At 37.5% G+C, this 13,491-nt stretch overlaps 1 protein-coding gene across 1 annotated transcript in view; it reads right to left on the reverse strand.

Moving 5' to 3' along the window:
• Positions 1-6,307: 6,307 nt before the first annotated feature.
• Positions 6,308-13,491, reverse strand: part of DCUN1D1 (defective in cullin neddylation 1 domain containing 1) — a 69,461-nt gene continuing 62,277 nt past the window's right edge. Inside the window, exons 6-7 of the mRNA XM_053710176.1 lie at positions 13,390-13,486; positions 6,308-10,743 (exon numbers count right to left, since the gene is read on the reverse strand). Of these exons, the coding sequence (XP_053566151.1) occupies positions 10,664-10,743; positions 13,390-13,486 (177 nt within the window). The 3' untranslated portion in view covers positions 6,308-10,663. The remainder of the gene's footprint in view (positions 10,744-13,389; positions 13,487-13,491) is intronic.

Here is a 13,491-nt window from a genome sequence, read left to right on the forward strand (position 1 = left end):
ACTTATGACAGCAATATAGAGCAACCAATCAAAACCCTGCTAGCTCAGAACTGAAATGGGCATAATGACTGCTTATGAGAAGTGTGTACAGGATACCAAATACTGAGCCTGAAGACAGGGGCATCAGTGACACGGGTCAAGTTCAGTAAAGGTAAGAAAGTACACACGACATTGGCATAAAGCTCCATAGAAAGGGGCATCCAGTAGCGCCAACTGCAAACAATTTAGTGCTCACACCCACTCCACAGACCGAGACTGTAGCAACGAAGACCTTCACTCTAGGAGAAAAAGGTATCACAGCCCCTCATGCGATTTCACATGCACATGGTAGTCCATAACCATGTCTGTCCTACCCTGCAAGAACTACAAACCAGTGCAAGTGTTGCTAATAAAAATGAGTTTCAAATTCTATTACCATTTATTTCAGACAGATCATTTACTTTTTTTGTCCCTTTTTATATTCATTCTCACAGCTAGCTTGCCAACAAAATATGAATGAATTAAAGAAAATGGCTTATCACCAAGACTTAGATCAGAATCTAGGCAAGTCAACACTAACACACAAGGTAAGACATAAATAACACATTACAACAAAGGAATGCACTAGATTGAAGACTGACAAAAGAAGATTGACTTCCTTCCAGGCCATCTACACCTCTCTCACCACCAAGTACTGTTCCAAGTCTACTCATAAGCTGTTACCGTCTCACTCTTCATTCTCTAACCTTGTGCGTCCTCTGCCACAGACAGGCTCCCTCCCACTAGCCAAGCCTTAAAGAGACAGTCTAGTCAAAATTAAACTTTCATGACTCAGATAAGGCATGCAATTTTAAATCTATCAAATTTGCTTTGTTCTCTTGTTATTCTTAGTTGAAAGCTAAATCTAGGTAGGCTCATATGCTAATTTCTAAGCCCTTAAAGGGACATTTGTGTCAAAATATAAATGTATGTAGACGAATTACATCTTTGAATAGAAACATATTTGTAATATACATGTATTGACAAAAATGCTTCTAGTAAAATGTATCACTGTTTTAGTGTTAACATTTTTCTGTGCACGTGCATGTAAAGCACAGCTAGATATCTCAGTGCACACACATTTTAAATACTGCATCTGCTCAGAGCGCCAGTGGGGCTTTTATCATGTCAAAAATTAACAAATTAAGTCATTATCAGCTTGTGTAAGCACCTTAGGCTCTCTGAGCAAGTGTTGTGTTTAAAATGCTGGTGCACAGTGCATAAATACACATTTGAAACAACTATAGCTTTTATTAGAAGTATTTTTGCTAATACATGTATACTACAAAAATGCTTCTATTTAAAAGTGAAATGCATCCATGCAGATTCCAATTTTGACCAGAATGTCCCTTTAAAGGATGCCTCTTATTTGAATGCATTTGAAAGTTGTTCACAGCTAGAGGGCATTAGTTCATCTGTACCATATAGATAACATTGTGCTCACGCCTGTGGAATTACCTAAGAGTCAGCACTGATTGGCTAAAATGCAGAGATACAAGGTAATCACAGAGATAAAAAGTATCTATCATTTTCAACAATAAAAATTCTGGAGAAGTCTGTCCCTTTAATATGAAGTTTAACCACTATCACTTTTCTGCTTGGACTAAGTGATAATATTGTCAATATGTTAAAGGGACACTAAAATAAAACAAAAAATAAACTTTTATAATTCAGACACAGCATACAAAAAAAACCTAATGTACTTCCATTATAAAATGTGCACACTTTTTATATTCACACATTCTGAGGTACCAGCATCTATTGAGCGTGTGCAAGAATTCACAGTGTATACGTATATACATTTTGTAATTGGCTGAGGGCTGCCACATGGTACAGGGGGAGGAGAAAATGAAAGCAACTTTAAAAATTTGTCTGTGCTATTGCGTTGTCTTTCTATTATGCATTTATTGATTATGCAATTCTACTGTATTTTATGCTTCTTTAAAGTTATATACTTGTTTTGCAAAGGCTTTTGCTACAGTGCCACATGGTAGATTAGTGTATAATGTCAGGTGATTTACCTTGTTCCTGCACACCTCTTATGTAAAATAATTAGATTAAAGGGACAGTATACACTCATTTTCATATAACTGCATGTAATAGACACTACTATAAAGAAGAATATGCACAGATACGGATATAAAAATCCAGTATAAAACCATTTAAAAACTTACTTAGAAGCTTCCAAGTTTAGCTCTATTTAAAAGGTTACTGGAACACCCACTGCAAGTGGGAAATATCAGACACTCCCCCCTCCCCCGCATATGAAAAGAAGCAAGCTGGAGTAGGTATATGTCGGTATTCTCCTAAAACTTTGGGGCCTGGTTAGGAGTCTGAAAATCAGAGCAATGTTATTTAAAAATAAGCAAAACTATACATTTAAAAAAAAAAAACTTTATGGGCTATATAAATAGGATTATCTACAAAACATTTATGCAAAGAAAAAATGAGTGTTTCTTTCTTAAAGGGACAATTCACCCAAAAACTTTCTCCCCTTTAAATTATTCCCAATGATCCTTTTTATCTGCTAGAGTGTATTAAATTGGTTGCAAGTAGCTCCTTTACTCATATTTCAGCATTTGAAATAGCTGATTTAGCTTGTGGTCTCCCAACCTATACTGAAAGTTTTGATACTGGCGTATACGCTATTGAATAGCCTAAGTAAACACAGCCAGCAGAATAGATTACACCCTCAGTGGGGGGGCATGATAGTTGAGTAATAAAATGATAATTTTCCATTGTTCTCTCTATGTATTGAGCTTTGGTGTTCCAGACAAATATAAGATAAGGAAGCAAGTTTGTGTACATAAAAGTGATAACATAATAGGCTGTGGTTTCAAAGCACAAAACCAGCTACTTCAGATACACAAATAAACCCGAAAATGCAATTTCTCAGATATTTTATACTCTGCAGTTGGTATAACAAGTCATTTAAAATACATTTATGGAAAAACAATGTTACAGTGTACTGTCCCTTTAAGACACAGTGAGTCCACGGAATCAGCAATTACGGTTGGGGGATATCACTCCTGACCAGCAGGAGGAGGCAAAGAGCACCACAGCAAAGCTGTTAAGTATCACTTCCCTTCCCACATCCCCCAGTCATTATCTTTGCTTTCAGTGCAAGGAGGAGGTGAAGTTTAGAGGAGGATACTTCCGTAGCCTCTGAGGCACATAGACCTGAAGGATGTGTACCTGCACGTTCCCATTCACAGGGATCATCACAAAATTTCTGAGATTTGCTTATCTGGAAAAACACTTTCAATTTGTAGCGCTTCCATTTGGCCTCACCACAGCTCCCAGAATTTTCTCTAAGGTCCTGGGAGCTCTATTGGCAGTAATTCCTATCTGGACGACATTCTGGTTCAGGCACTATCTTTGCAACTAGCAGAATCTCATACAAAGATCTTGTTGTCTTTTTTTCGTTCCCACGGTTGGAAGGTCAATTTGGAGAAACGTTCTCTTGCTCTGGCTACAAGAGTGATCTTCTTAGGAACCATTATAGATTTCCTATCAATGAAAATATTTCTGATGGAGCACAGAAGAGCCAAGATTCTTTCCGCTTACCTGTCCCTACAGTCTGCGGTACGGCCATCAGTGGCCCAATGTATGGAAGTAATTGGTTTGATGGTGGCTTCCATGAACATAGTTCCCTTTGCTCTGTTCCATTTGAGAACTCTACAGCTATGCATGCTCGCTCAGTGGAATGGGGATTATGCAGATCCATCTCAGAGGATAGTTCTGGATCTACCGTGGTGGCTGTCTCAAGAACATCTGTCCCAGGGGACATGCTTTCAGAGACCCTCTTGGGTAATTGTGACCACGGACGCCAGCCTGATGGGTTGTGGAGCAGTCTAGGACTTGCTGAAGGGACTTTGGTCTCAGGAGGAAAATGCTCTCCCCATAAACATATTGGAGTTGAAAGCGATCTTCAATGCCTTGATGGCTTGGCCTCAACTGGCTCTAGCTCGGTTTATCAGGTTCCAGTCGGACAATATTACCTCAGTGGCTTACATCAACCACCAGGGGGGAACTCAGAGTTACTTAGCCATGAAGGAGGTTGCAAGAATCATTCAGTGGCCAGAGGCTCACAATTGCTGTCTATCTGCCATCCACATCCTAGGAGTGGACAATTGGGAAGCAGATTTCCTGAGCAGACAGACTTTCCATCCCAGGGAGTGGGAACTCCACCCGGAAGTGTTCTCCAGGTTAACAATCAAATGGGGGTTTCCAGAATTGGATCTGATGGTGTCTCGTCAGAACACCAAGCTCCGAAAGTACAGTTTGAGGTCGAGAGATCCTCAGGCCTTTCCGATAGATGCTCTGGCAGTTCCTTGGAACTTCAGGCTGGCATATCTCTTTCCTCCGTTTGCTCTCCTTCCACAATTCATCGCTCGGATCAAGCAGGATAAAGTGTCAGTGATTCTAATAGCTCCTGCGTGGCCTTGCAGGATCTGGTATGCAGCTCTAGTAGAAATGTTGTCTCTACCTCCGTGGAGACTCCCTCTGAGGAAAGACCTTTTACTTCAGGGGCCCTTCATCCAAATTTCGTTTCTCTGAAGCTGACTGCTTGGAGATTGAACGCTTGATTTTAGCTAAGCGTGGATTTTACAAATCGGTCATTGAGACCATGATTCAGGCTTGTAAGCCTGTCACTAGAAAGATTTACCACAAGATTGGTGGATGTGCTGGATGTACAATCCTTTTGTCAGGCCCTGCTCAGAATCAGGCCTGTGTTTAAATCTGTTGCTTCACCTTGGAGTCTTAACCTTGTTCTTAAAGTTTTGCAACAGGCTTCGTTTGAGCCTATGCTCTCCATAGATATTAAGTTATGATCTTGGAAGGTTTTGTTTCTTACTGCTATTTCTTCTGCTTGGAGGGTTTGTGAACTCTCAGCTTTGCAGTGTGACACTCCTTAGCTCATATTTCATGCATATAAGGCAGTTCTTCATACCAAGTTTTGTCTTCTTCTTAAAGTTGTTTCGGACAGAAATATTAATCAGGAAATTGTTGTTCCTTCTCTCTGTCCTAATCCTCCTCCTCTTAAGGAAGGTTTGTTGCACAACTTAGATGTTGTGCGGGCTTTTAAATTTTATTTGCAGGCTACTAAGGATTTCTGTCAGTCTTCTGCATTGTTTGCTTGCTTTTCTGGAAAACGTAAAGGTCAGAAAGCTACTGCCACTTCTCTTTCTCTCTGGTTGAGAAGTATTATTCGTTTAGCATATGAGACTAGACAGCAGCCTCCTGAGAGAATTACAGCTCATTCCACTAGGGCTGTTTCTCCTTCTTGGGCTTTCAAGAATGAGGCTTCTGTAGAACAGATTTGTAAGGCTGCGACTTGGTCTTCGTTGGACACTTTTTCTAAATTCTATAAATTTGATACTTTTGCCTCGGCTGAGGCTTCTTTTGGGAGAAAGGTTCTTTAAGCGGTGGTGCCTTCTGTTTAGGGTACCTGTCTTGTCCCTCCCTAATCATCTGTGTCCTCTAGCTTGGGTATTGATTCCCAACAGTAATTGCTGATTCCATGGACTCACCGTGTCTTAAGAAAACAAAATTTATGCTTACCTGATAAATTTATTTATTTCTTGACACGGCCCTCCCTTGTTTCAGACAGGTTTTTTTTTATATAAACCTCAGGCACCTCTACACCTCATGTTATTTCCTTTCTCTCCTTTTCCTTCGGTTGAATGACTGGGGGTTGTGGGAAGGGAAGTGATACTTAACAGCTTTGCTGTGGTGCTCTTTGCCTCCTCCTGCTGGTCAGGAGTGATATTCCCAACAGTAATTGCTGATTCCATGGACTCACTGTGTCAAGAAATAAATAAATTTATCAGGTAAGCATAAATTTTGTTATGTCCCTTTAAGATTGCATGCTCCATTTAAACTATGAAAGTTTCATTTTGATTTCATGTATTTTTTTCACTATAGTAGCATAAAATCATTACAGGTAACTATAAGGACATTCCAGAGTTTAATGTCTTTAAAAGACCAAATTATTTGATCTGGTATATGAGGGCAATAACCTTGTGCAATGGAAAAAGGTTAAATAGGTATTGTCTCTTCAATCAGAACAGAGAATAAATATGTAAGATCTCACTCATAGATTAAACATTTCTTTCTTTAAATTACCAATATTTATTGATGTTTGGAAAAAAAAAATTAAAATAAAAAAGATGTACCTTTATGTGGGAAAATGAAGATTTTTTTGAGTGGAAGAATGATGTACTGAAACTGAACACAATTAGTTGAGGATTAAGACAAGCAATTGAAAAAAACACACACAACTGAGCACTTTCAATATAAAACATTTTCTTGAAATACAATATACCATCTGTAAAATACACTGCACAGTGTTGGGTTCTGAGCGTTTGCTTTTCATCTTTTTTTTTCTGTCACTCACTGAAGAAGTAATACTATGTAAAGACCATCGCATTCTATATATTCCACATAATATATTGTAATTACACAGTAATTGTAATGTATATCAATAGATGGCAACACGCAAGTTCTCATCTTCAAAGATGTATTTAGAATATTAAATATATAATAGACATGTCTCACACCAAAGGGCAAAAATAACCTCTGACTTTAAATAAAATTCTCTTTTTGATAGGCACCAAGCACATGGAATTTGTTTTCTATATTAATATGTAGTTCATAGTAAAGACATATATGAACTAAATAACAAATATGTAATTCAAATGAGTATTTACTTCCTATGTGGTTTTAAAATAGTTTTTAAGCTCCAGGGAGTATATTTTATCCTTCACAGGGAATCAGTTGATTTAATAAAGCACACACTAGCCTTTGGCAAACAAATGCAGTGCAAGTAAAAAGTATTTATATATATATATATATATATATATATATATATACACATACATACATACACACACAAATACACACACACACAGGGATGGGAAAATGATCTCTGCAATTTCTTACTAGTTTGGGACTAGAGCAAATGTTAGACCATATATATATATATATATATATATATATATTAGACACTGTATAATGTACAAAACAAAAATAGAACAGAAATATGAGCGTATTGCATCAGAATTCCATTATTTAATAAACAAAATGCACTCACAATGTCAAACCTTCCATATTAAAGATCAGTCTAGTCCTGTAATGGTGCTCAAGAACACGCTCCCAAACAAGCCAGTCTCTTCACCAGAGCTGCAAAGGTCTTTGGTCCAGAAATAATATCAAGATACAACTACAGCATGGGTTCTCTAAGGCTTAGGATGATTACATTTATAAGACAGCCCCCCCCCCATAATAAATGTTACTTTATTTCTTCTGTTTTAAGGAAATTTTAATATTTATTTTTAGTTTTAAGTTTAATTTGAGGAATTCATATTTGATCCAGGGTTCACACACAGTTCTCAAGAACGGATTCTGCTCAACCAAAAGAGAGCTTCACTCATGTTTCAATTAGCAATTTGTTATTCCTCCTGTGCAACACAGTCGCTGAGCGATTTTGACCTCCGTGCCTTTCTTCCACCTACATTTTGCCCTTTGCCTTATTCCACCACAACATAGCAAGTGTCACTGTCGGTTTTTTGCCAGTCAACTGTTGCTTGTGATTTCCAATAGGATAGAGCGGTGTCACTGTTCCGCGCCTCCCCTTATATGCTCTGGTGCCCCCCTGGGGAGGCCTGCACTACAGCATGCAAGCTCTTTCTGGTTATAGACCCAGCAGTCTCAGTTAGAGATGTAAGTAAAACTGCTACAAATGCTTTTTAAAAACCAAACAGCTCTGACTAGTTCTGCAAAAAGTACACTGGGTGCATTAACATTACCTTAGCAGTATCTCAGTACAAAGTCTGGTGAAGAAACTGGCATGCTGGAGATCCACTAGCTCCTGAACTCCATTACAGGACTAGACTGCTGAATGATCATACATGTGAGCTTTACTGAGGTTTGTGAGTGCATTTCAAATTATTGTTAGGAAGTGATTTCTAATATACTACAGAGTTCCTCTTTGCGCTCTTGTTCTTTGCTTAATATATATAGGAGAGGGGGAGAGAGAGAGAGGGGGGGGGGAGAGAGAGAGAGTTATAGTGTGTGTGTGTGTGTGTGTATGTACTGTATATTTGTATGTATATATATATATAATAATTTTTAAAAAAAATGTAATCCAATCATCTCAACAATCTGACAAATGCCATCATTAAACATCTCTTGCTATTGTGTAAAAACCTGGTGCATGTCCCACGCTCCATAGAGAGGCCAAAGAGCAAATTCTGTAAGCTGCATAAACCATCTATTTGAAAACCTGCAATACATAATTTGCTTTCTGGCCTCTCTAAGGAGCATGAGAAAAGCATTTTCTATATTTTAGAGGTTTCTGGAACCTCTGAATAAGGAAGGTGGTGGGGCCCTTAGTGCCACTCGGATACTTTCGTTGTTGAATAAATTCTTGTGCAACAGGAAGATGCTAGAATCTGTGCAAATACAGACTTTAGCGTGTTGCTGTCGCAAAAGAATGAATTCGGGCAACAAATAAATATATATATGTTTTTATTATTAATGAGATTATGATAACCAAACTAAAATGTTTTATTAACAGAAGGGCCTTTGGAATCAGAATTATTCAGTTTACTTTCCCAGAATATCAATTTAACATATTTTTGCACTTTAGATAAGTCTTGCAATTTACTGGAAATAAATATTCAATATATCATTTGGTAATGTATATTATTTGTATGGCAGTAATAATACAAATATGATATTAATTAAATAGATGTAATAAATAATTTGCTTACCCAAAACACTGTTTGGTGAGTGGTTGCAACAAACCATCACGCAATCACACAATGGCAATATGCCAAAAATGAAAATATTGAAACTGTTACATTAACAGGGCACGATCACTGGAAAATTTCCACATTCCCAAAAAATCCTTTCAATCTAGATTCTGTTTAAAATTTATATTTCATGATAGCCGCACAAAACCCTCCAAAAACCCTACTGTTCACACTTCCAGAGAAATCAAACACACATTTCCTTAAAAATGCTGCTTTAGATGTTGTAACGTGTTGTTCATGGGTTCCTGTTCAAATTCACTTTTAAAGACAAATCACTAACAAAAAGTAAATACATTCAACTAACTAACTGTTTTGTAGACATTAAAATAATAATAAAAAAGAAAACAGATCACTACTACAGTGTTCGTTTTTGTTGTTTTCTTTTTTTAAAAGAACTAAACCTTAATTGGGAATATTCTGGTTTACAATGATTTATTGTAATTTGGATTGTTTAGCATAATCAACTTTGAGTGATTTTGTAAAGTGGGTGAGATTGACCTAAGTGGAATAATCCAGCTTCTGCATCAAACAAATAAAAAATACAGGACTTCTTCTAATGGAAGAGGATAAAGAAAAGGGCACATATACAAACAGTGAAGACTCATTAATAAAATAAAGAGTTGATATTCTGCATGTCTCAGTAAAACAACCACACCTATGTAAAGCTCTGTTGGTTAGAGATGTTGCACGGGGTTCAGCAGCTACAAGTGAGAGGCAAACATTAACCAATTCCATTATTTCAAAAATATCAAAGATCCTACACCATTGTCCTTCCTGATTCAGAAAACACTTGATGGCATTTATAAAGCAAATGTTAGTAAATCCATTAGCATATTCTATACCACTGTCCTTCATATTCCTATGCTTTTAAGCAATGACGTGATATTAAGTATGTTCGCTAACTAGTGCTTTCCATGTAATCCAGTTTTATGCTCTATTCAGTCTGTGAAAAAGGGAATAACAAATGGGGCATAAGGTAAATTATGTATTTGTTCATTCATCAACATAAACGTGTACATTTGGTTTTCTTGAATAATGATCTTTTTAAAACTTGGATGACCTGCAAAAGAAATTAAACGAGCAAGGTCCTTCTGCAAAACTAAAAATTGCAACATATATTGCCCTCATGATGGTGTAGTAAAAAAAAAAAGTTTTCTAAACCAGTATGCTCCTAGTTTTGTTATTTCTATACAGCAGGATATTTTCAGGGGGGTAGTACAATTACATTACACTCTGCTTGTAATTGGAATGCAATCATCATTAGTTTTGTGAACTTTGGACAAGGTCCAACACACACCACCCATTCACCAAAAATACTTCCTTTGGTAGCTACAAGAATTTATCTTTTTTTTTTCTGTTCAGTTTTAATATGGTATTCAAAAGAATTATGTACACTCTTCTTACTCTCCCTCCTAAATGATAGGAGAACCAGAAAATATTCTTTTATGGTGTACGTTGTCTCTTCAGTTTCTTTTAAAAAAAAAAGTTTTCACGTGCCCATGATGCAATTAGTGGACGAAGGCAGCATTGTGCTTTGTGAATATGAAAACAGCAAGGAATGTATCTACTGTTTATGGCAAAATTAATATGCTCCAGCGATTATGTGATGAAATCCACAATTTGGAATTGCTAGTTTTGCTTACACTTGCAAAGAGGCCCAAACCACCAAAGAATGAAATAGGATATGGTCTTAAATGTCTGTTTTACCCCCAGGAATTGCTGCGAGGGCTGACCTTCAGTTCAGTCCAGCAGGAGGAAATTGACTGTGCAATTTTCTGTTGTGTTACTTTGTACAGTCTATGTACATTATACAAGGTTCTTAAGGGCTACACTGTTGTACTTCTTGTCCCTGCAACTTGAGGACGTGCAAATTCAACAAAATCATCGATAAGAACTGGCCATGCCCCTAGGAAAGAAAAAAAGTAAAGTAAAGCATTTTTTACATTAAAAAATAAAGGTTTAATTATTCCTAATTTTATAATGGTACAAAGCAGACTTGTGCATTCGGCATAAGTAGGCAGTGACGTTTGTATCTTTTCAGAGCCAAATTTCTTCTTGTGAAAGTGAAGCACACTAAAACCTGGATTTGCACACATTTTAGTATACTTCACTTTCACAAGAAGAAATTTGGCTCCAAAAAAATCAGAGAAAAGTCTGCCTACTTCCGTATTTGGCATTGAACGCTTATGAAGTCTCTTACAGGGGTAAAAATAGGAAAATATGTCACTATAATGTTTTGCAATGCTGAGACAACAAGGACATCTACAAAGAATGGATTCTGTTGCATTAGGCACTACACACACAAACCTCTACCTGCACTCACATATGTATCCCTGTACACTCAGAAAGAAACAAAGGGTTGCTATGCCCTTCTACTTAAATGATTCTCTAAGCTATATCACCAGCATCTACCTATCCGTACTATACAAACCTCAGACCCAAATTAGCAATGCACTTAATAAATAAAATATTTGGAGAGCAAAGGAGAGAGAAGGCATCATTCCATTTAAGTAACCAACAAAATGTGATACGCTGCTAAAGCACCATACCGGTCACATATCCATAGAGGAGTAGACAGAGGGGGGAGAACCTTTTCTAAAAAGTGAGTACACTGTGCTGACATGAATGCAAGGCACAAATAAAATACTAGAGCTAGAAAGTTAAAAGAAAATCTGCAGCAGGATTATTATTAATGTACATTTTAAGACTATTCCTGATTAGCAAAATCCCAGCCTATTTTATATTATATGTTTCTTTATAGGAATAGTAAAAGAGGTTAAGTAACATAAAGTCCCAACTCTGCATTATGTATTTTCAAACCTACTAGCACATCTGCTTAAATTAAAGGGAAAGTAAAGTCAAAATTAAACAAACTGATTGGATAGAGCATTACATTTGAAACAACTTTCCAATTTACTTCTATAATTATTATTTTTTAGTTCTCTTGGCATCCTTTGTTAAAGAGTTTTCCTAGGTGAGTTCAGGAGCATGCATGTGTGTCTAACCATCTGGCAGAAGTGTTTGCACAGTTGTTTATAGCAATGTGATAAATAGTTACAAACACTAGACTGCTATAGACAAGTGCACCTATCAGCCTACCTAGCAAAGGATACCAAAACAAAGGATACCAAAAGAACAAAGCAAATTTTATAATACAATTAACCCCTTCACACAATCCGACGTATATATACGTTGTGCGGTACTTTGGCTATCGTACCGCACCACGGGTATATGTTGTTGCTTCAGGAGGCTCCAGCAATCTCGGCTGTTAAGTTACAGCTGAGAGCTGGAGCTCCTGAAGCTTCAGACATCTGCCTCATATGGAGCAGGAGCGCAATCGGTGCTCCGGTTCCATATGAGGCCAGATGCCTGATTGTTACAGATGGTGACACTGTGTGTGTCACCGTCTGTAACGATCTTCTGCTGGAGCTGGTGGGAGGTGTGGACGGAAGTCGGGTGGCCAGCCCAACAGGGGAGGCGGGAGGGGCCCTACGCTATAGAACAGAAAAAAAACAAAGGGTCAGGGAGGGATGGGGCAGCTACGCTACAGAAAAGGGAATCTGGGGCCCCCCCTAACTAAAGATTGTGGGTGGGGAAAGTGGGGGCATACACTGCCTTATATTTATAAAAAAAAAAATTGATAAAAAAAACAAAGAAAATAAAAAAAACGGACAGCTGCCAGTACCTAAGATGCCGCCTAACAGTCAGAGGGGGCAGGTCAGGGAAGTTGGGGGATCATACACTGGAGAAATATAAAAAAAAAAAAAAGACTGCCAGTACCTTAGATGGGGGTTACCAGTGGGGTGGGGGAGGATAGAGAGCTGCTATGGAGGGATCAGGGGGTGGGGAGCGTCAGATAGGAGGCTAATATCTACACTAAAGCTAACATTAACCTTTTAACCTACCTAATTAATCCCTTCACTGCCGGGAATAATATAAGTGGTGCGCAGCTGCAATTAGCGGCCTTCTAATTACCAAAAAGCAATGGCAAAGACATATATCTGCTATAGCTATCTGCTATAACAAAGGGGATCCCAGAGAAACTTTTACAAACATTTATGCCATGATTGGGACAAGCAGTAAGTAAATAATTTCTGTGAGAAACCAAAAGTTTGTGAAAAAAGTACCACATTTTTTTTTATTTGATAGCATTTGGCAGTGAAATGGTGCCAGGAAATATATCAAAATTGGCTTAGATCTACTTAAAAATATATATAGATTTGAGAGGTAAATAAAAAAACAAGGCTCTATTTCTGTTTAAATGGAGTGATAGCAAAAATGCTAAAAATGCTCTGGTATTTTGGGCAAGTTTTTGTCTGGAAGTCCCGGTAGTGAAAGGGTTAAATTGGAAAGTTGTTTAAAATTGCATGCTCTATCTGAACCATGGCAGTTTAATTTTGGTCCCTTTTATAACCTAACAATCTAATAATGTCATAAGATGATATCATATACAAATGATATCATGAACATGATTACAATGCAACTGTAGCATCAATTTAGCCTTTAGCAGTAAAAGGTTTTATTTTTGTTTTTAAAAAGAGAATGGAGATACCTTCTTCATCATAGTTTGACAGGTCATCAGCTATCATTGTACTGAAATCTAGGAGGAGGTTCCATGTATCCTTAGGGATTGATCGTTTATGATGTTCCTAGT

Source organism: Bombina bombina, chromosome 4, assembly GCF_027579735.1.
Source record: "Bombina bombina isolate aBomBom1 chromosome 4, aBomBom1.pri, whole genome shotgun sequence".
Lineage (NCBI taxonomy): Eukaryota > Metazoa > Chordata > Amphibia > Anura > Bombinatoridae > Bombina > Bombina bombina.